This window comes from Ostrinia furnacalis, unplaced genomic scaffold (assembly GCF_004193835.3).
Source record: "Ostrinia furnacalis isolate ACB-3 unplaced genomic scaffold, ASM419383v2 OfSCF1226, whole genome shotgun sequence".
NCBI lineage: Eukaryota > Metazoa > Arthropoda > Insecta > Lepidoptera > Crambidae > Ostrinia > Ostrinia furnacalis.
Window position 1 is genome coordinate 474,615 of NW_021131465.1, and position 20,703 is coordinate 495,317.

General features: G+C 39.7%; 1 protein-coding gene across 4 annotated transcripts in view; it reads left to right on the forward strand.

Annotated features, from left to right (window-relative positions):
* Positions 1 to 20,703, forward strand: part of kcc (solute carrier family 12 member kcc) — a 341,704-nt gene that overhangs the window by 308,893 nt on the left and 12,108 nt on the right. For 3 of the 4 annotated variants that reach the window (XM_028303278.1, XM_028303280.1, XM_028303279.1), the window contains 11 exons: positions 1,868 to 1,938; positions 16,213 to 16,473; positions 17,181 to 17,366; positions 18,160 to 18,395; positions 18,613 to 18,766; positions 18,868 to 19,054; positions 19,189 to 19,345; positions 19,635 to 19,847; positions 19,957 to 20,136; positions 20,268 to 20,387; positions 20,466 to 20,659. In XM_028303278.1, coding sequence (XP_028159079.1) covers positions 1,868 to 1,938; positions 16,213 to 16,473; positions 17,181 to 17,366; positions 18,160 to 18,395; positions 18,613 to 18,766; positions 18,868 to 19,054; positions 19,189 to 19,345; positions 19,635 to 19,847; positions 19,957 to 20,136; positions 20,268 to 20,387; positions 20,466 to 20,659 — 1,959 coding nt within the window. Of the gene's footprint in view, positions 1 to 1,867; positions 1,939 to 3,313; positions 3,382 to 16,212; positions 16,474 to 17,180; positions 17,367 to 18,159; positions 18,396 to 18,612; positions 18,767 to 18,867; positions 19,055 to 19,188; positions 19,346 to 19,634; positions 19,848 to 19,956; positions 20,137 to 20,267; positions 20,388 to 20,465; positions 20,660 to 20,703 lie in introns of those variants that run through there. The other variant, XM_028303281.1, reaches the window with a different exon arrangement.

A 20,703-nucleotide genomic window follows, 5' to 3' on the forward strand; every position in this document is an offset into this window, starting at 1 on the left:
AGCGTTTTAGCTCTCAACCCTTGATCAGTGAAATTGGTTGAGTTATCATGGGGTTGCAGCCACGTACACGCGATTGATGCCATAAATGTTGATGATCGTCGTTAAGTAATTTGGTTCCGGTCGGATTCTCATAAGGAGCGAATGTACCTAATAAACATTTACGTAGTATGTTTGTGATGTATTAAAATATTACCTAAATTACATAAGTTTATTCCTACTTTATCAAGTAAAAGATAGGTTAGCTTATTTTGAATGTAATATACTTAGGCTGAGTTGCACCACCTAACTTTGACCGTAACTTTAACGATAACCGGTGTTTTTTGTATGGAATTTACAGATTTTTGACGTTTGTCAAAGTTTAAGTAAGATGGTGCAACTCAGCCTTATTATTATTCTGTGGTATTGGGTAATACTAACTTCAGCAAAGTTCTTAGATCAACCAAATTAAAGCCAGCTTGACTTATTTGTATGGGATGGGAGCTCTGAATTATTATCGCTCATGAGTTATGTCAGAGGTGCCACCTCTCAGTATGCACGGGCTCTAAACGCGTGCATCGTTATTCGTTACACCACGCCCCGCAGTTCGTAGTTGTTTTTACATTACCGCTGCATGCGGGGCGTGACGCTTGCAAAGTCCCATCGTCGCCAGATCAAGTGACGGCACACATCACCTAGTTTCTAATTATTTGTGTTACAAACAACTATAGTTTAAATCAAATTGTACGGGCCTTATGCATTTAGCTCATAACATGGCACCTCTCAATATGCATCGTTATGCCACGCCCGCAGTCTGCAAACAATTCGTATTTGTCTTTATTTGTCTTTACATTACCGCTGCATGCGGGCCGTGACGCGTGCAAGGTCCCATCGTCGCCGGATCAGTGACAGCACACATCACCTAGTTTTCAATTATTTGTGTTACAAATCACTATAGTTTCAATCAAATTGTACGGGCCTTATGCATTTAGCTCATAACATGGCACCTCTCAGTATATGCATCGTTATGCCACGCCCGCAGTCTGCAAACAGTTCGTATTTGTCTTTACATTACCGCTGCATGCGGGCCGTGACGCGTGCAAGGTCCCATCGCTGCCGGATCAAGTGACAGCACACATCACCTAGTTTTCAATTATTTGTGTTACAAATCACTATAGTTTCAATCAAATTGTATGGGCTTTATGCATTGTTATCGCTCATAACATGGCACCTCTCAGTATGCATCGTTATGCCACGCCCTCAGTCCGCAAACAGCTCGTATTTGTCTTTACATTACCGCTGCATGCGGGCCGTGACGCGTGCAAGGTCCCATCGTCGCCGGATCAGTGACAGCACACATCACCTAGTTTTCAATTATTTGTGTTACAAATCACTATAGTTTCAATCAAATTGTACGGGCTTTATGCATTGTTATCGCTCATAACATGGTACCTCTCAGTATGTATCGTTATGCCACGCCCACAGTCCGCAAATAGTTTGTATTTGTCTTTACATTACCGCTGCATGCGGGCCGTGACGCGTGCAAGGTCCCATCGTCGCCGGATCAGTGACAGCACACATCACCTAGTTTTCAATTATTTGTGCTACAAATCACTATAGTTTCAATCAAATTGTATGGGCTTTATGCATTGTTATCGCTCATAACATGGTACCTCTCAGTATGTATCGTTATGCCACGCCCACAGTCCGCAAATAGAAAAAACAATTAGAAAAAACAAATGCGTGTCCTTGAAAAGGCGAGGATGCTGGCTGATAGCTATAAAATAAAAACAAATTCATCTTCCATTTACAAAAAATAAAGACAAAACCATTTTGCTCTAACAAAATTTGAATTTGGAACGCATGTTAATTTATTTTTAATTTGTTCCAGGTGACACCGATGAACATGGCCTGCCAGTGGAGAAGGACAAAAGCTGCGACACCAACCTCTATCTTTACCATGTAAGAAACTTGCATTATAGTATAGCCTGACCAGGAACATAAAAACCCTCGCCATGTTGCGGAAAACTAATGGTACTAATTTCTTTTAATGGCAACAGTAACTAAAAACTTCATTGTCATGTCACCTTGCATGTCAGTCTATTGCTGTCAAAGTGTAAACAAACTTTATTTTAAATGTGCGCAATTGATTTTGTGAATAAAATTGCTAAAATCTTTTCATAGTCGTGAAAGAAAAGTGGTTCACAATGTGTTAAAGTATTTGTCGAAGAGAAATACTAAGGGTTCGGACAATATTTTCATTGAATAATTTTTCCGACAAGGGACTGACTTGACTGACATGTTTATCGTATAGTACAGTCCACTATGAAAATTAGCTGTGGTTTGTTTCAACTACCTATTTTAAAGTTTATGCATCGTTATGCCACGCCCGCAGTCTGCAAACAATTCGTATTTGTCTTTATTTGTCTTTACATTACCGCTGCATGCGGGCCGTGACGCGTGCAAGGTCCCATCGTCGCCGGATCAGTGACAGCACACATCACCTAGTTTTCAATTATTTGTGTTACAAATCACTATAGTTTCAATCAAATTGTACGGGCCTTATGCATTTAGCTCATAACATGGCACCTCTCAGTATGCATCGTTATGCCACGCCCGCAGTCCGCAAACAGTTCGTATTTGTCTTTACATTACCGCTGCATGCGGGCCGTGACGCGTGCAAGGTCCCATCGCCTCCGGATCAAGTGACAGCACACATCACCTAGTTTTCCGATTGCTTGTAACACACATCACCTAGTTTTCCGATTGTTTGTAACACGTTCTGCGGTGACAGAGTAATTAGCGGCTGACGTTTATCGCTTAGGTAAATTAATACGCTCAACACGGAGTGCTACGTGGTGATACGAACAGCTGAATGGTATTCTTGTTTAAACATTATTGTTATTATGATGACAGTCGGCTGTTAAATAATTAAATATAAAAATTTTTCATTGTTAAATAACTAGTATAATTTATTATACGAGTAGTAATTTGGGTTGGAAGTTAGTTTATTTAAGTTCGAACAAATGTTTTCATTTAGGTATATCTCGAAAATAAGTATTTTGACAAATTCAGATATAGTTTTCATCAACATGGTTCTGTTAGTAAAAATATTATAGAATCGTAATATTAGGATAGGCAACGTTCTTAAAATTAAAATAAGAAAAAACAAATGCGTGTCCACGAAAAAGCGAGGATGCGGATGCTGGCTGATAGCTATAAAATAAAAACAAATTCTTCTTCCATTTACAAAAAATAAAGACAATACTATTTTGTTCTGACAAAATTTGTTTGAATTTGGAACGCGTGTTAATTTATTTTTAATTTGTTCCAGGTGACACCGATGAACATGGCCTGCCAGTGGAGAAGGACAAAAGCTGCGACACCAACCTCTATCTTTACCATGTAAGAAACTTGCATTACATATTTTTTTACTTTAATCTTATTTTTAATGATATTAGGTACTTCTCTTCAGAATTATCAGAAAATATCTCTCCCTTGTGTTGAATTAAAAGTCATTTTCTTGCTATATGACCTTAATCTATCCAAGACAAAGAGTAAAGTGAAAGTGAAGTAAAAGGCTAATCTTCCAATACTACATGACTACAAAGGTTGGGTTGAAAAAATACATTACTTTTCTAAACGTTTTAGTGGGAAGTCTGGCATGCTATCTCGTTTCTGGAACCCTTTAAGTTTCGCAGTGTAAATGACACAAAAACGTACTTTTTATAGAAATATAAGCCCCAATTTTAGGTATTTTCTTTATGTAACTATCGAGCAGAACTAACGAGCTTAGTAAGGTCGTAATTTCTGAACGGAATAGTCATGATAATCAGCCATTATTTATTTAACGCGGTCGGCCAACAATTTGCTTTGTTATTGTTGCTCTTGTACACTCTAATCCGGGAGATTACGCGCGCCTTGCGGTGGCCGCCTCGAACCGAATTTACTGGTTATGCTTATTTAATGTTTACCAACCAAACAGTTTCGGGAGTGTCGTAAAAGTCTCGGAAATTACGAGCCAAGTTTATAGAAGAAGGTTTATTTTACGCCGCGACACGGCAAACGTGAATTTTGATATTACCACTCTGTGAGTCGCCATGTTTTTGTGTAAAGTAACAAGACTAAATCTCGCTGATGAAACCGCGAATGTATTTGCGGATCCTTTGCGCAAATATTTGACTAGTTCGTTGTGGCAAAAACTAGATTGGACGTAACATAACATTCACGCTAGAGGCACTGAACAATACTGATTTAAAACTATAGAAAATATTCATCTTCAAATGAAAAATACGAGAAACCCCACTCGTGCTGTTGTACATTAAATAAATTCCATATTGCCTATTTCTGATCAGCTCCAATACCTAATATTGGACGCGCACGACTCGGAATAACATTCGAGCCAATTTAAGTCCCGGATTAAAGGGTGTTCGGATGAAACGGAATAAATCGAGCGCCTTATTGAAATTGAGTTAGGAACGTATTACCGTAGCCGTGCTACGTGCGCCGATGACCCGTGTCGTAGCTCGTAGCTCGTAGCGCCGTAGCCGCTTCGTAGATCGTTACGAGCGCCACTTCAATTTCTTACGCTATTGGCTCGACTTTCCCGCCGGCTCGTTATCTTTGGAACTGGACCACAGACTTTAGGCAATATTTTAAAAATGTAATCAGGTCTTTCGACTGGAAGCTCCGCAAATGGTTCCTTTTATATGTTTTGTTCTAAATGTAAAATCAAGAGCTGAAATAAAATGTAAAGTGGACATTGTAAGATGCGCAATAAAGTAGTGGAATCTAAGATGAAAATGGGAAATGCTAACTTTTTGCTTTTTTAATATTTGACTTTAGAGGTGCTTTATTTTATATCATTATTTTTAAAAACTTAATGTAAATAAGTTAAAATAGGTTTTGCAATGGAAACTCCTGCAAAATATTTTTGTCTCAATTTTAATACGATAAGAAAAAGTACTCGTAATACTAGATTACTTAACAACATTGGTCGGAAGTCAACATTCGAATCGAATCAATGTGTTTTCTCATGTAAAAAATTAAGCGGAACCATTGCGGGGAAAACAGTTTCATTTTAGGGAAGTGGGTTCGCGCCGCTCGGCCCACGAACGAAATCTCTTATATAATTCACGGGCCATCTGCGGGCAACCCGCGTTCGCCCATTTGCCACGTTTGATAGAAAAGAAATGGTGTAGGTCGTAGGTGTGTAACTTTATATTAAATCGTGATAATATGGCATATTAGCTGGTGGTTGAGACTTGCACATGTCGTGTTACTATACGTATCACTATGTATTTATAAGTTGGTCGATTAGTTTAATTTATTGATACCCATTGATGCCTCTTAAACGTAGATAAGTTAACTAATTTTGCACCATTTGATGAGAGTTAAGTAATTCAAAGTGTTAGTTAAAGCGACTTGAACTGCAACCATTTTGATTCTAATTCATTAACATCTTTCTACTCTTTCTTATTACTCTCTTTTTTCCACGCAATCTTAAAACCTCCTCCGGGAGTAACTTTATTAAGGCTTTTTAATAAAATTTTACTTTTCCACTGAATTATAAAGAGATGTGGAGTAATGACAATACAATGTTTTTAAATGAGTCGCGGCACTCGTATTCACCAGGGGCGCTTCAGGAGAAAGACTTCTTTTACTTGCAGATCTTATCATTTTGTAAAATACTCAGCCGAGATGTTATTTACTGATTGTTTACCCAAACTTGTGTGTCAGTCACTTTAAAAGGTTATTTGTGAATGTGAGTAGGTAATTCGTACTATAAATAACAAACTCTTATCAATACATACGTACAGTCGCCAGTATAAGTTTTCATTGTACCTAAATCGCTAATATCAGAAGACTAGAGAATAAGGGAATCACCTGTTTTAAATTAATGTAGGTACGTATATTTCTACTTCTGGTACACTGTGCCTGTATCCTTTGAGTAAAACATTATAAAGCATTTTTAGTAAACAGCAAAAAACATTCATCTTTGGAAGAATAACACAATTTTATAAGCAAAATGAAACTTATTTCCCTTTAACCCCTCTCCGCAAGCAAAAGTGGGAGATGTTATCCATCCGTTTCCATAAACAGGTTAACAAATTTGACGTTTATGGGGGGCCCACAGCCCCCATTTGTTACGAGACCACCCCATAATAGTCCAGTTATATCAAATCCACCCTTTGGGTTAGATTGTTATTGAAATATCAATCTTTTCTAGTGGCATGGCGCTGGCATTTAAACTTTTCGCTTAACATAAACGCCATAAAAATAGGGAATCGGTTCCTTTGTCGTAGGTGTTTTTGGTTTTAAGTAAATAACATTATGTAACTTCTTAGATATCTAGGTAACTTTAAATTGAGATCGTGTATTACACTGATAAAACTCAGGGCATAGGCTGAGACTAAACGTAGACTATTTATCGGACATTCTGTGTGAAAAACTGACTTTGCATTAAAATCAAAACATGGATAGCCACAAATTAGGCAATATTAGCGCTAGGAAGTGATCTGTTTCAAACTCTTGCAGCTTACTGAACATTTATTTACCAAAAAACCCAACTGAAGCCAATTATTCTCAATGTTTGACGTTGCTGTTGACAACATGTAAACTAGGCGCTATCAAACACCCCAATACAGGGTGTGCGCGGAACTTTAATTAAGGTAACTTGTTTGCCGGCAGTTTGTTTACGCCTAAAGCAGTGTAATGTAATGCTCGCTCGCGCACCTTATATCCGGGGGCGGATATTAGTTCGGGGAGTAGGGTTACCAGCCGAGCTAATGATGCGATGCCAGTTGTGCTTCACTCAGTAACTGAGCACGTTTATTAATTAATTGATTTACTACACATACAGAGAAGAGGGCAACGCCTTATTTTAACAGTACGATGAGGTGAGCATCAGCAATACTCTTTTATGTGAGTCAACTAACCTATTCTTCGTAAGGACGCAATGTGTACGAATTTCTTTTTGCCGCAAATTAAGTAAGAGTAATATAGTGAAGACTAATGTGACACAAACGGCTAATACCAAGATTTCGCAAATTAACGCCATAATTTTAGTCCCTTTAGGCTACTTAGCTGAACCATGCGCTGTAAATCCGCTGCGGTAGGGCACTTTATCATCCTATTTTCATAACAAAATGTGTGGGTGGGAAATATTCCAGAGGGCAGGCTTTCGCTAATCCATACAAAACGACACACGGAGCCACATTCTTAAAACAACAATAACCTGTTTTTGTTTTGCTTTTTTTCTGCTTCAACTCAACGTAGGTAAACACAGTGGCGTTTTAATAATATTTTTATGATACGACCTGTTATAAAGGGTCATCATACCCTCTATGTAATAATATTTCCTGTAAGTAATAAGAGGCTGACAAAGATAACTGATATTTTTCCGCCACTTCCTTTAACACTAACCGATATATTTACCAAAGTGATGATAATCAAGTTATATTCGGGACGTGTGTCCTGAAAGGATCTACATGTCATGATAATAAAGAATTAAATTTGTGCCGCGCAAAATCATTGGCAACCTTGAAACCTGTTCAGTAGCGTATTTACTACCCGTTCGCGCTAAGTTTGCCGGTCCGTGGAATGCGCGTCCCCTCCCCCAACCACGATTAAACGCAATTAGTTAGTGATTAACGCAATTAATGTGTCTTATTTTACGCAAATACACAATATTTATCAATATTAATAAATAAAAAATGTTTTCAATGTAGTTTACTATAGTTATAGACATTTCTTTTCGAGTGACGTCATATCGCCAGCGGCAAACTTATCGCGAACGGATAGTATTGTCCCGTTTCAGCCCGGCAGCCCTGCAGGGCTGGCCTTGATCGCCGAGAGCGCTCGCGCCGAGGCCGCTCTCCTCTCAGCACGGGGCCGGCTCAAGCACCGCCGATACCAAAAGGAATGCGAGGGCTCGAAAATATCTCCACGAGGTCGAGGGCTTCGAGTCCGGGTTTCGTTTGATTTTACAAAATTGTCAACGCCGCGCTCCTACTTGTACACAGCTCGAGTGCGTTATTAAGCTAATTCAACATCTTCGGTGCGCGTGATTAGTCATGGCTCGTGAAATTCGTGCAGTAAACCTGGAATATTTAGGGGAAATTGTATAGGCGCGGCGCTGAGAGCGCGCGCCGTTTTAAGTACCCTTATGTGATACCTACGTAGGAATATGTTAAATTTTGGCTGTATAACGTTGGTACTTTAAGCTTGCCTAAGCTTTTACCGACGTAAAGTACCTGTAGACCTTGCGAATTTAATATGCCTTAAAATATGTAGTAGGTACGACTTATTTATTTAAGTTTCATTGTCCAAATAAAACAAATGAACCCTAAATATTTACATAGCTCTATATAATACAGAACTTATCTTAAAAAGCTAATCTAAATTAGTATCTCTACTACAATGAGTATTAACACTTTATGAATGAATATCCATTATGCAAATGTAATTTTCAATAGACGCCATTAAGCCGATCTAATTTGATATAATCGTTAAGCCCACATACGGCAAATAAAACGGAATGGAACCCTCATTTGCAAAGGATATCTTTCTTCTGTATTCGCCACCCAATTTAAACGTGTATTAATCAGGCCTCTAAATGGCTGGTAGGTTTAAACGTTAAAATTGACGCGGGCGCCTCTAGCGGAGCTTCCCGCAGTATCAACAGAGGAACAAAGGACTTCATTACGCGCCAACCCGTCAGAACGGAATCCGGAGCCTGAATAAAGTGCCGAATAATGGCGACAGGACAAATGAAAACAAATACGAAAAAACGCTCGTGATAAATTACTCGTTGCTGACTGTAAGCCTTGTTTTATTGCTGTTTAAAAAGGTCTAATGTTAAGATGATTAGGATTTTAATGGCTGTTTTTGTTTTGGTGACGTCTTTGTACAAGTCTTAGTACACGATTGTAACACGGGTTGTAATTTTTATACTTGATCAAACAAGAAGTGTTCTTTCTACTGCTCAAATGCAAAAAATTGTCATCAGCCAGCATTGTCAGCAGTCATTTAGAATGGGAACATTTTTTTTTGAGAATTTGATATTGATCTTGTAGGCAAAGTACCTAGTTGTACTCAATTAATAGAATCAACCCTTTATCTACTATATAAAAATAAGTCGGGTTTTCCTTCCTGACGCTATAACTCCAGAACGCACGAACCGATTTCCACGTTTTTGCATTCGTTGGAAAGGTCTCGGGCTCCGTGAGGTTTATAGCAAAGAAAATTCGGGAAAAGGGGGTAAAACGGGATCCACGCGTACGAAGTCGCGGGCGGCCGCTAGTCAAGTATAAAAATTACGTACAGCCTGTATTATGTACAAAATACATAAGTTCTAGAATCCTGCTGTGTACCATTGCCGAAGAGTTTGCAACTCTTCTTCAGTCGCACTCAATTTGCTTTCTAAAACATGTCTCATGTCTATACACTGTGTATGTACCGTGTCAAAAGCATCCATCGAGCGCGCCTGTGACGGATCGCTTGATTACGCGGCAAGTTCCCGAATGACACCACTCGCGGCTTGTTACAACTTGCGGCCTCGCTAATGACATGTCAACTTCACACCAATCATCTTAATTTCTTGCTGGAGTCGCTGTGTCGCTGTTTTGGAATTTAATTAAGACCATGAATCGACACAATCACAACGTATAAATTAGGATACCTAAATTAGATTATTTAGAAGAGTCAACATCGAAACATCTTTGAACTCTCATCGTGCACCGTGTCTGATCATAACTGATTCGTAAATAATTTAATGAACGACCATTGAATAAGTTCGGCATTGCCAACAAGTTTCCTGAATTAGTTTTTATGTGTTAGATAAGCTGCAAAAACTTAATTAGGTAGTTGTTCATACATGGTGTTAGGTAAATGGGTATATGAGCCGACACTAGCCCATGTTAACATGGGCATATAAATGGTATGGTGAAGTCAGAAAGGACATTGTCAGAAACCGCCTTAGATTCCTGGGCACAGCAGTAAAGTATCAAAATTAATCTCTTACTTTTTGAATACTTANATGCCACGCTAGACGTAAACGCTCTTAAAATCAAAACATGGATAGCCACAAATTAGGCAATATTAGCGCTAGGAAATGATCTGTTTCAAACTCTTGCAGCTTACTGAACATTTATTTACCAAAAAACCCAACTGAAGCCAATTATTCTCAATGTTTGACGTTGCTGTTGACAACATGTAAACTAGGCGCTATCAAACACCCCAATACAGGGTGTGCGCGGAACTTTAATTAAGGTAACTTGTTTGCCGGCAGTTTGTTTACGCCTAAAGCAGTGTAATGTAATGCTCGCTCGCGCACCTTATATCCGGGGGCGGATATTAGTTCGGGGGGTAGGGTTACCAGCCGAGCTAATGATGCGATGCCAGTTGTGCTTCACTCAGTAACTGAGCACGTTTATTAATTAATTGATTTACTACACATACAGAGAAGAGGGCAACGCCTTATTTTAACAGTACGATGAGGTGAGCATCAGCAATACTCTTTTATGTGAGTCAACTAACCTATTCTTTGTAAGGACGCAATATGTACGAATTTATTTTTGCCGCACATTAAGAGTACCTAATATAGTGAAGACTAATGTGACACAAACGGCTAATACCAAGATTTCGCAAATTAACGCCATAATTTTAGTCCCTTTAGGCTACTTAGCTGAACCATGCGCTGTAAATCCGCTGCGGTAGGGCACTTTATCGTCCTATTTTCATAACAAAATGTGTGGGTGGGAAATATTCCAGAGGGCAGGCTTTCGCTAATCCATACAAAACGACACACGGAGCCACAATATCTTAAAACAACAATAACCTGTTTTTGTTTTGCTTTTTTTCTGCTTCAACTCAACGTAGGTAAACACAGTGGCGTTTTAATAATATTTTTATGATACGATCTGTTATAAAGGGTCATACGTATGAAATAATATTTCCTGTAATAAATAAGAGGCTGACAAAGATAACTGATATTTTTCCGCCACTTCCTTTAACACTAACCGATATATTTACCAAAGTGATGATAAGGCAAGTTATATTCGGGACATGTGTCCTGAAAGGATCTACATGTCATGATAATAAACAATTAAAATTTGTGCCGCGCAAAATCATTGCCAACCTTGAAACCAGTTCAGTAGCGTATTTATTGTCCCGTTCATCAGCCCGGCAGCCCTGCAGGGCTGGCCTTGATCGCCGAGAGCGCTCGCGCCGAGGCCGCTCTCCTCTCATCACGGGGCCGGCTCAAGCACCGCCGATACCAAAAGGAATGCGAGGGCTCGAAAATATCTCCACGAGGTCGAGGGCTTCGAGTCCGGGTTTCGTTTGATTTTACAAAATTGTCAACGCCGCGCTCCTACTTGTACACAGCTCGAGTGCGTTATTAAGCTAATTCAACATCTTCGGTGCGCGTGATTAGTCATGGCTCGTGAAATTCGTGCAGTAAACCTGGAATATTTAGGGGAAATTGTATAGGCGCGGCGCTGAGAGCGCGCGCCGTTTTAAGTACCCTTATGTGATACCTACGTAGGAATATGTTAAATTTTGGCTATATAGCGTTGGTACTTTAAGCTTGCTTAAGCTTTTACCAACGTAAAGTACCTTTAGACCTTGTGTATTTAATATGCCATAAAATATGTGGTATATAGGACTTATTTATAAAAGTTTAATTGTGCAAATAAAACAAACGAGTCTAAATAATTACTATGCTCTATATGTAAAATAATACAGAACTTTTCCTAAAAAGCTAATCTAAATTATTATCTCTACTACAACGAGTATTAACACTTTATGAATGAATATCCATTATGCAAATGTAATTTTCAATAGCCGCCATTACGCCGATCTAATTTGATATAATCGTTAAGCCCACATACGGCAAATAAAACGGAATGGAACCCTCATTTGCAAAGGATATCTTTCTTCTGTATTCGTTACCCAATTTAAACGTGTATTAATCAGGCCTCTAAATGGCTGGTAGGTTTAAACGTTAAAATTGACGCGGGCGCCTCTAGCGGAGCTTCCCGCAGTATCAACAGAGGAACAAAGGACTTCATTACGCGCCAACCCGTCAGAACGGAATCCGGAGCCCGAATAAAGTGCCGAATAATGGCGACAGGACAAATGAAAACAAATACGAAAAAACGCTCGTGATAAATTACTCGTTGCTGACTGTAAGCCTTGTTTTATTGCTGTTTAAAAAGGTCTAATGTTAAGATGATTAGGATTTTAATGGCTGTTCTTGTTTTAGTGACGTCTTTGTACAAGTCTTAGTAGTACACGGTTGTAACACGGGTTGTAATTTTTATACTTGATCAAACAAGAAGTGTTCTTTCTACTGCTCAAATGCAACAAATTGTCATCAGCCAGCATTGTCAGCAGTCATTTAGAATGGGGACATTTTTTTTGAGAATTTGATATTGATCTTGTAGGCTAAGTACCTAGTTGTACTCAATTAATAGAATCAACCCTTTATCAAGTATAAAAAATACGTACAGCCTGTATTATGTACAAAATACATAATTTCTAGAATCCTGCTGTGTCGTGTGTCGGTACCATTGCCGAAGAGTTTGCAACTCTTCTTCAGTCGCACTCAATTTGCTTTCTAAAACATGTCTCATGTCTATACACTGTGTATGTACCGTGTCAAAAGCATCCATCGAGCGCGCCTGTGACGGATCGCTTGATTACGCGGCAAGTTCCCGAATGACACCACTCGCGGCTTGTTACAACTTGCGGCCTCGCTAATGACATGTCAACTTCACACCAATCATCTTAATTTCTTGCTGGAGTCGCTGTGTCGCTGTTTTGGAATTTAATTAAGACCATGAATCGACACAATCACAACGTATAAATTAGGATACCTAAATTAGATTATTTCGAATAGTCAATATCGAAACGTCTTTGATCTCTCATCGTCTGTCTTATCACAACTAAGGGACAAATGCTTTTTCTATAATGATCATAGCTGGGCACCGTTAATCAAATAGTTAACTTCGTTAATCGTTAAACCGTTACTAAAAAAATTAACTTCGTTAAACGTTAAAACGTTACATTTCGGAAGATTTAACGCAAGTTAACGTTAATCGTTAATCCGTTAACACGTGATAATAAAACGAAAAAAAATATTGTACTTATGCAAGGTTCAAATAATTACGAAAGCTTGTATCGCGCATGGAATTTATTCGTCTTTTATGTTTGCGCTACAACTTTCGAAATTATTTGAACCTTGCAAAAGTACAGTTATTTTTTTCGATTTAGTACAACTGCATTTCAGAATAAAAGCTTTTAAATTTTAAATATTACATATTACACTTTAGTTGTATCTCAATCTCAGAGCCTTGGTACAATTACAATACAATTTAGCACCAAAGTGCTCGAAAAGACAAATCCAACAAACCCAAACTCGATAAGTTTCCACCGTTTCGTTTAGGAATTCCTATGGCCACCTCTTGACTCCATCATCAGCAGGACCCTGAACATCATCTAGTACAAAAGTGCTCAAAAAGACAAATCCAACGAACCCAAATTCGATGCGATTCCGCCGTTTCATTTAGGAGTTTCTATGGCCACCTCCTGACTCCATCATCAGACCAACTCAATGGTACCATAACATTGCATTGTCATCGTACTTACATAAGTATACCTTTCAGCTCAATCGGTTGAGGAAAACTGGTCTTTAATTCAGTTGTAAATAAATAAAAAAATTGATTTTTTTATTTCGTTGCGTTGGTGATCTGGTTACAAAAACTATTGTTTTGGGTTCTGGAAGTTCTGGAAGCCTTAACGGACTTAGGATAATTTAATGGAAGTTAACGAGTCCGTTAACATTTTTTAAAGTTAACTTAAAAGTTAATCCGTTAATAGAAATGTTAACTTCGTTAATTAACGATTAACGGATTAACGAGTTAATGCCCAGCTATGATAATGATTCATAAATAATTTACTGAACGACCATTGAATAAGTTCGGCATTTACTACAAAAGTTTTATTGAATTACCTAGTTTTTACATGTTAGTTAACATACAAAAACTTAAGTAGGTAGTTGTTCATATAGACGATGCACGATTTTAACCTGTGAAAACGAGATAATACAAAGATAAAAGCATACAAATGAGTGCACATTCTCGCATCCTGTACAGCGCGCCTTTTAAATTGAACCCGTAAATCCGTTCCATTCTAATAGACCGTGCGCCCGAATCTCGCCCGCACCTGCATTTTACGGAGCACTTTAGAACTGCCGAGAGGCGCGAGGAGTGCCGGCTATTAGACATTAGTTATACATGTAGAGATGGCATGCATGACTTTTAAAATGGGGGCAAAAAATCAGCCTACTAGTAAGTTTACTGTTGAATCGCGACCATTTGTAAAACGTGCACCACATACCTGATCAACTCCGCTACAACTTCTTTATTTATAGCAATAAAATACATGATCATTCGAAAATCCTTACCAGGAAAATCACAATATGGCGTAGCGAATCCTACAGAATAAAGACGTTTTACAAAGCAAAGCATTTCAAACCAATTGGGTCGTTACAAAACAAATGGAATAAAAAGTATGTATTCGACACAGACGTCAACAACATCGATATATTTATTCGTCGTCGCTCAACCCCTCCGTCTGAAACGTTACGACGAGCGCTGGAGCGATGCAAATGGCGCGTAAATAAAATACGAGCACTCCGAACGCCGAATCGCACTCCAGACCCCACGCGTGTATCGCGTTACTGGCACGAAATTAAAACCTTCCGCGGCGCTTGTATATCACAATCTGAGCCGCGTTTCATACCATCGCATCTCATACCCAACTCAAACAATTTATTGCGCTTGCAATATGAAAGGATATTCCGAAAACAATTTCCGCAACTTCGCTCGACAATCTGATTAAATTAGCAAGCTGAACTTTTGCCAACTTCAGTTTATTGCTTAGGTTCACACTACAGCGACGGCTGTGACACAAGATTGTTTTATGCTTTATTAAAAACATCCCATACTCCTTACTGCAGACCTACATCACTTAAAACTATGCTATGGATCGACTACTAAACGAATAGATTATTAATTTATAATTACGCTTTATTTCCACATTAAGTACTGACATTAACATAAGGAGAACTTGACAATATAGGGCATTCTCTACTAGTTCCCCTTTAAATGCAAGAATGGCCTTAAAATGCAAAAAGAATAAAGGGAAAGAGTATTTTTACTGCCTCCAGCAATATAAAACTAAGTTGATATACGTTTCGAAGCACATTCCTACCTCAATTCTTCGTAACTTTCGTTCCGAATGACGGATGTATTTTATGTCGGCAACGTGATTCGGGTCCTAATTTGTCGCATTTGGGGCAACTTTTTCCGACAATATCAGGATAAAACGAAAACTTTTCAAGAATATTTAACGTCGCGATAGATTTATCTACTTTGTTATAGGTACCTAAGCTACTTAAGGAATTTACAAAGAGAGGATAGTATTAGGTACCTTGTCGAATTTAAATAAGTCCAAAGATAAATGGATCCATCGTTTTAATGCCCTTTTGTAAGCTGTCTAATCCCTCGTCACTGTGGAAGTCTTTTAGATATCCTTATTAGCGACAATTTTGTTGTGACTGAACTTTGAGACTCTTTTTCTTTTATGTTAATGTGAGAGAGACATTTATATTTCTCTGAAGTGTTGTTCAATTTATTTAAATTTATAAATATAATTAAAACATTACGAATAGAATGTTAATTAACTTTTGCTTTGAAAAAGTGTGTGTTCATTTATTAAGAAACGAGACAGGGCTCACTCAGTCTTAAGAGTTAGCAAAGAAAGAGTATGAAGGGGTCATATAGTAGGTCTACAAGTATACACATAATAGCCACCAATTGTGGGCTTAATGTGAGTTTACATCAAATGTCGTCACTAGCCAGCGCGTTAAAAAATATAAGTATAAAGATTTTATTTCTGAAAGTTTCCGTTAGTATACATAAAATACAGGCACTGTACAATCCGTCATACATTTAGAGTAGGCGCACACCGTTGATTTTTCGGCGGATAGTTTAGTCGGGCAGTTGATCAGTATGGGCATGTATGGGAGTGCGCACACTACGCAAAAATCAACGGTGTGCGCCTACTCTTAATGTCACTTTTTTATGCAGTCGACATCGAATGCGTTTGATGTAAACTCACACTACGCCCCCTGACTGTTGGTTTAAAAACGTAATTAATGATCCACAGGAAGAGATCGAGGACCGGCCGCGCGCAGCGACTTTCCTCAGCTCGCTCGCCGACTACTCGAACACCATCCCGACGGCGGCCGCCGGCGACCCCGACGCGGCGAAACCGGCGCCGCCGGCGCGCATGGGCACGCTCATCGGCGTCTACCTGCCCTGCATCCAGAACATCTTCGGCGTCATCCTCTTCATCCGTCTGACGTGGGTCGTGGGCACTGCGGGCGCGATACAAGGCTTCCTGATTGTGCTGGTCTGCTGTTGTACGGTAAGTAGATTTGATTATTCGTTCGTTCGTTTCAGCCGAAAGACGTCCACTGCTGGACAAAGGCCTCCCCCAAGGATTTCCACTAGATTTGATTATTAGTAAACTTTTATCACTCTTTCAAAATTTTCAACATGCAGTTTGAACACATATTCTACATTACCATAGTGACCAAATTTTTAGGTAAAGCTAAAAAATCCTAAATACACGGATGCTTATAATATTAGGTAGGTACACAAAGAAGCCACCAGGCATTCATACGATACGATATTTATGTATGATACTTTATTTACTTATGGACAATAACTAACAAAACATGCACTATAATATATTATATACCTACACTCGGCATCAAATAAATCGTACCTCCCGCGACAAGCACTTTCAAATCCCCACTTCCCATCAATATTGGTACTATTTGAAACCCTAGTTCTAAACTTCATTTCAAGTCACATTTATGGTACCTGTTAATTGTTTATTAAAAAATAAATGTGTTTTTCTTTAAGTTTATTTATTGGGCTTTCAAATAACACCAATATTGGGGCAACATGACTGTGTCAGATGAAAATCTTTAAAGTTATTGTCGCGGGAGGTGCGAATTATTTGACGTCGAGTGTAGCTGTCGTGAGACATGCATTCATACCAAGAAAGCCTGCCATAGCAGTTTGATGTACTAGTTCTATAGCCTAAAATTTGTGTTCTGCTGTCAGACGATGCTCACGGCGATATCGATGTCCGCCATCGCGACGAACGGCGTGGTGCCGGCAGGGGGCTCGTACTTCATGATCGGCCGCGCGCTCGGGCCCGAGTGCGGCGGCGCGGTCGGCATGCTATTCTACACCGGGACCACGCTGGCGGCCGCCATGTACATCGTCGGTGCCGTCGAGATCGTGCTGGTGAGTACCAACATCCACCCTGGAAAACTAAGGCTGGGACACCATCTTACTTTAACTTCTTGTTCTTCTTTTTTGATGTTGGCAATACACGTCGAGGCCGACTTGATTTGTGCCATTTTCAAGTTTCAAGTGAGACGAGTTACAAAATGGACCAAGTGGAATGGGATTTGGGTTAATTAAATGATATAATGAAGGATGATAAGTGATACCCCTTCCCACCCTTTGAGTCTCAGTAAAGTTGTGATGCTTTACTGAGACTTCATATGGACTACTTGAGAGAACCCGAAGAATCACGCTGCAGTGTTTTGTTTCATTTGCCCACACTCATGCACGTTCACGAACACTTAATGGTTAATAATCCACCATTATTACACATTAATAGTCGTCCAAACACAAATTTTAGAAAATAAAACAAAACTGCTATCATGACGCGTCACATTCCCGCCAAAAAGTCTACTTTAAAAAACGTCAAAAGTCTGTCAAACTCCATACAAGAAACACCGGTTAAGGTATAGCCTATAGAATTGGCATCTTGAAAACCTGTGTTTAATTAAAAACCTTAAAGTCCTTATAAGGATGTAGCGCTTGGTCACGAGCTCATCTAACAATAACAATATCGCCGAGAGCGTCAAGAACAAGAACCCTGGTTGGAAAACTGATTTATGATTAATGCTACTTACTACTATGTTAATTGGTCTCATGCCTAGAGCGAGGTCTATAGAGCTTTAGTCAAAACAGACAGAATAATATGCCAGCTGCTTAGAGCAGATTACAACTATTCTTATTTTACCAGACGTACATGGCGCCTTGGATATCCATATTCGGGGACTTCACCAAGGACCCGGAGGCGATGTACAACAACTTCCGCGTGTACGGGACAGGCTTGCTGCTGGTGATGGGGACGGTCGTGTTCGTGGGCGTCAAGTTCGTGAACAAGTTCGCCACCGTCGCACTGGCCTGCGTAATACTCTCCATCACGGCTGTCTACGTCGGAATCTTCGTCAACTTCAACGGAAACGACGCTCTTCAGTAAGTAGTCATGACGTCAGTATCAAGGGAATTTTCTTCCCAGGTACTTCAACTTTAGCAATTGGTTTCAAAATATCCTAACCTAATGACATCAAAAATTATGTACAAAATACACAAGTTATAAACAATATACTTACTCGTAGATTTTCTAAAGTCAAGAGATGAACCTCAAAAATCAAATCGATCACAAGTTTGAAAACTTGTCTTTAAATTTCAGAATGTGCGTGCTTGGCAAACGGCTACTGAAAGACATCCACATCAGCAACTGCTCCAAGACCGTCAACGGAGAGTTGCACAACTTATTCTGCGCCAACAACACCTGCGATCCTTACTACACGGCGCACAACGTCAGCATCGTCCAGGGTATTAAGGTTTGAAAACATTACCTTTTGACGCCTTTAAGGACTATAATGGTTGCTTATAATACGCTGGCATTGTTATGTGATTTCCCTAATAAAAGTATTTTGTCTAGGGTTTAGCCAGCGGAGTATTCTTCGACAATCTGCAAGACTCGTTCCTCCAAGCCGGACAGTATATCGCATACGGCAAGGAGCCCGATGACATTGAGCAGATGGAACGGCCCACGTACAACCAGATCTACGCTGACCTTACCACGACCTTTACCATCTTGATCGGAATCTTCTTCCCTTCGGTCACGGGTATGTAATTCATCACAATGAGTCTAACCTTAAGCTGATATTTTAGTTTCCAAGTCAACAGCGCTTCATTCATTTATGCCATTCTTTGTCATCCACTATTATACTTACTTACACACTGACAATAATTTTGTCAGGTATCATGGCTGGCTCGAACCGTTCTGGAGACTTGGCGGACGCGCAGAAGAGCATCCCTATCGGTACCATCGGTGCTATCTTGACCACATCGACGGTCTACCTGTCTTGCGTGCTGCTTTTCGCTGGAACCGTTGATAACTTACTGCTTCGAGACAAGTAAGTTATGTTGCTTCATATTTTTAGAATCCTATAGTTAAGCGAACGACGTTGCAGTCCTAGCCATCTCATCACAGTAGTTGCTAATGAGTTACCTATAAGCTAAGTTGAAATTTTATTGTTAAAAATCCAATCATATTGGCTACAATGTCAATGTTATGAGTTGATGAAAAGTTTAGCTTCGAAAATCTAGAAATGTTGTATTTATTAACAGTTTAATCCTCAAAATGATACCTTCCCAAGATCGTATTCATTGTAACAAATTCTAAATTGACACGCTCTTTCTTAGGTTTGGTCAGTCTATTGGTGGTAAACTGGTGGTGGCTAATATGGCGTGGCCGAACCAGTGGGTGATCCTCGTGGGGTCTTTCCTCTCGACCCTGGGCGCTGGACTGCAGTCCCTGACTGGAGCTCCGCGTCTGCTGCAGGCTATCGCTAAAGACGAGATCATTCCGTTCTTGGCACCATTCGCTGTTTCATCCAGCCGGGGCGAACCAACAAGGTATGTTTTAGTAATGATTTGAACATATAAATATTTTACTTGGATTATGAAAGGACATGCTACTTTTGTTCTTGGTCTTATTCCTAAATATACTTTGAACGTTTGTCAGGGCCCTGCTGTTAACGATGGCGATCTGCCAGTGCGGCATCCTGCTGGGCAACGTTGACATCCTCGCTCCCCTCTTGTCGATGTTCTTCCTCATGTGCTACGGGTTTGTTAACCTTGCCTGCGCTCTGCAGACCCTGCTCAAGACTCCCAACTGGAGGCCTAGATTCAAATATTACCACTGGTAAGTTTATTTTAAAAGGCATTTTTGATTGCTGCTTCCTCCGATAAACATTAACGAATAAATAGAGCATGCTTGATTTACTTTTGCGCTCACCAGGATATCTTGTGTTAAACTAAAGTGCATTTTCCAAGGTCTCTATCGCTGGCTGGATTGGTCCTGTGCATCTCCATTATGTTTATGACCTCCTGGTTCTACGCTCTAATCGCCATGGGCATGGCTGGGCTCATCTACAAGTACATTGAATACCGCGGGTAAGTTTATGTTTCTGTTCTCTTTTTACTTGAATATTATTTCTGATGCAACTATAAATTGTGAATTCTTGTTCTTAGAGCTGAAAAGGAATGGGGTGATGGACTCCGAGGTTTGGCTCTTTCTGCGGCCCGCTACTCGTTGCTGCGCCTTGAACAAGGTCCGCCTCATACTAAGAACTGGCGCCCTCAAGTTCTGGTGCTGGCAAAACTGAATGACGATCTAATGCCTACTTATCGGAAGATGCTCGCCTTTGCCAGTCAACTGAAAGCTGGTAAGATTTTTTCTTTGCAATGTCTTAACCGCTTGATTTTATAC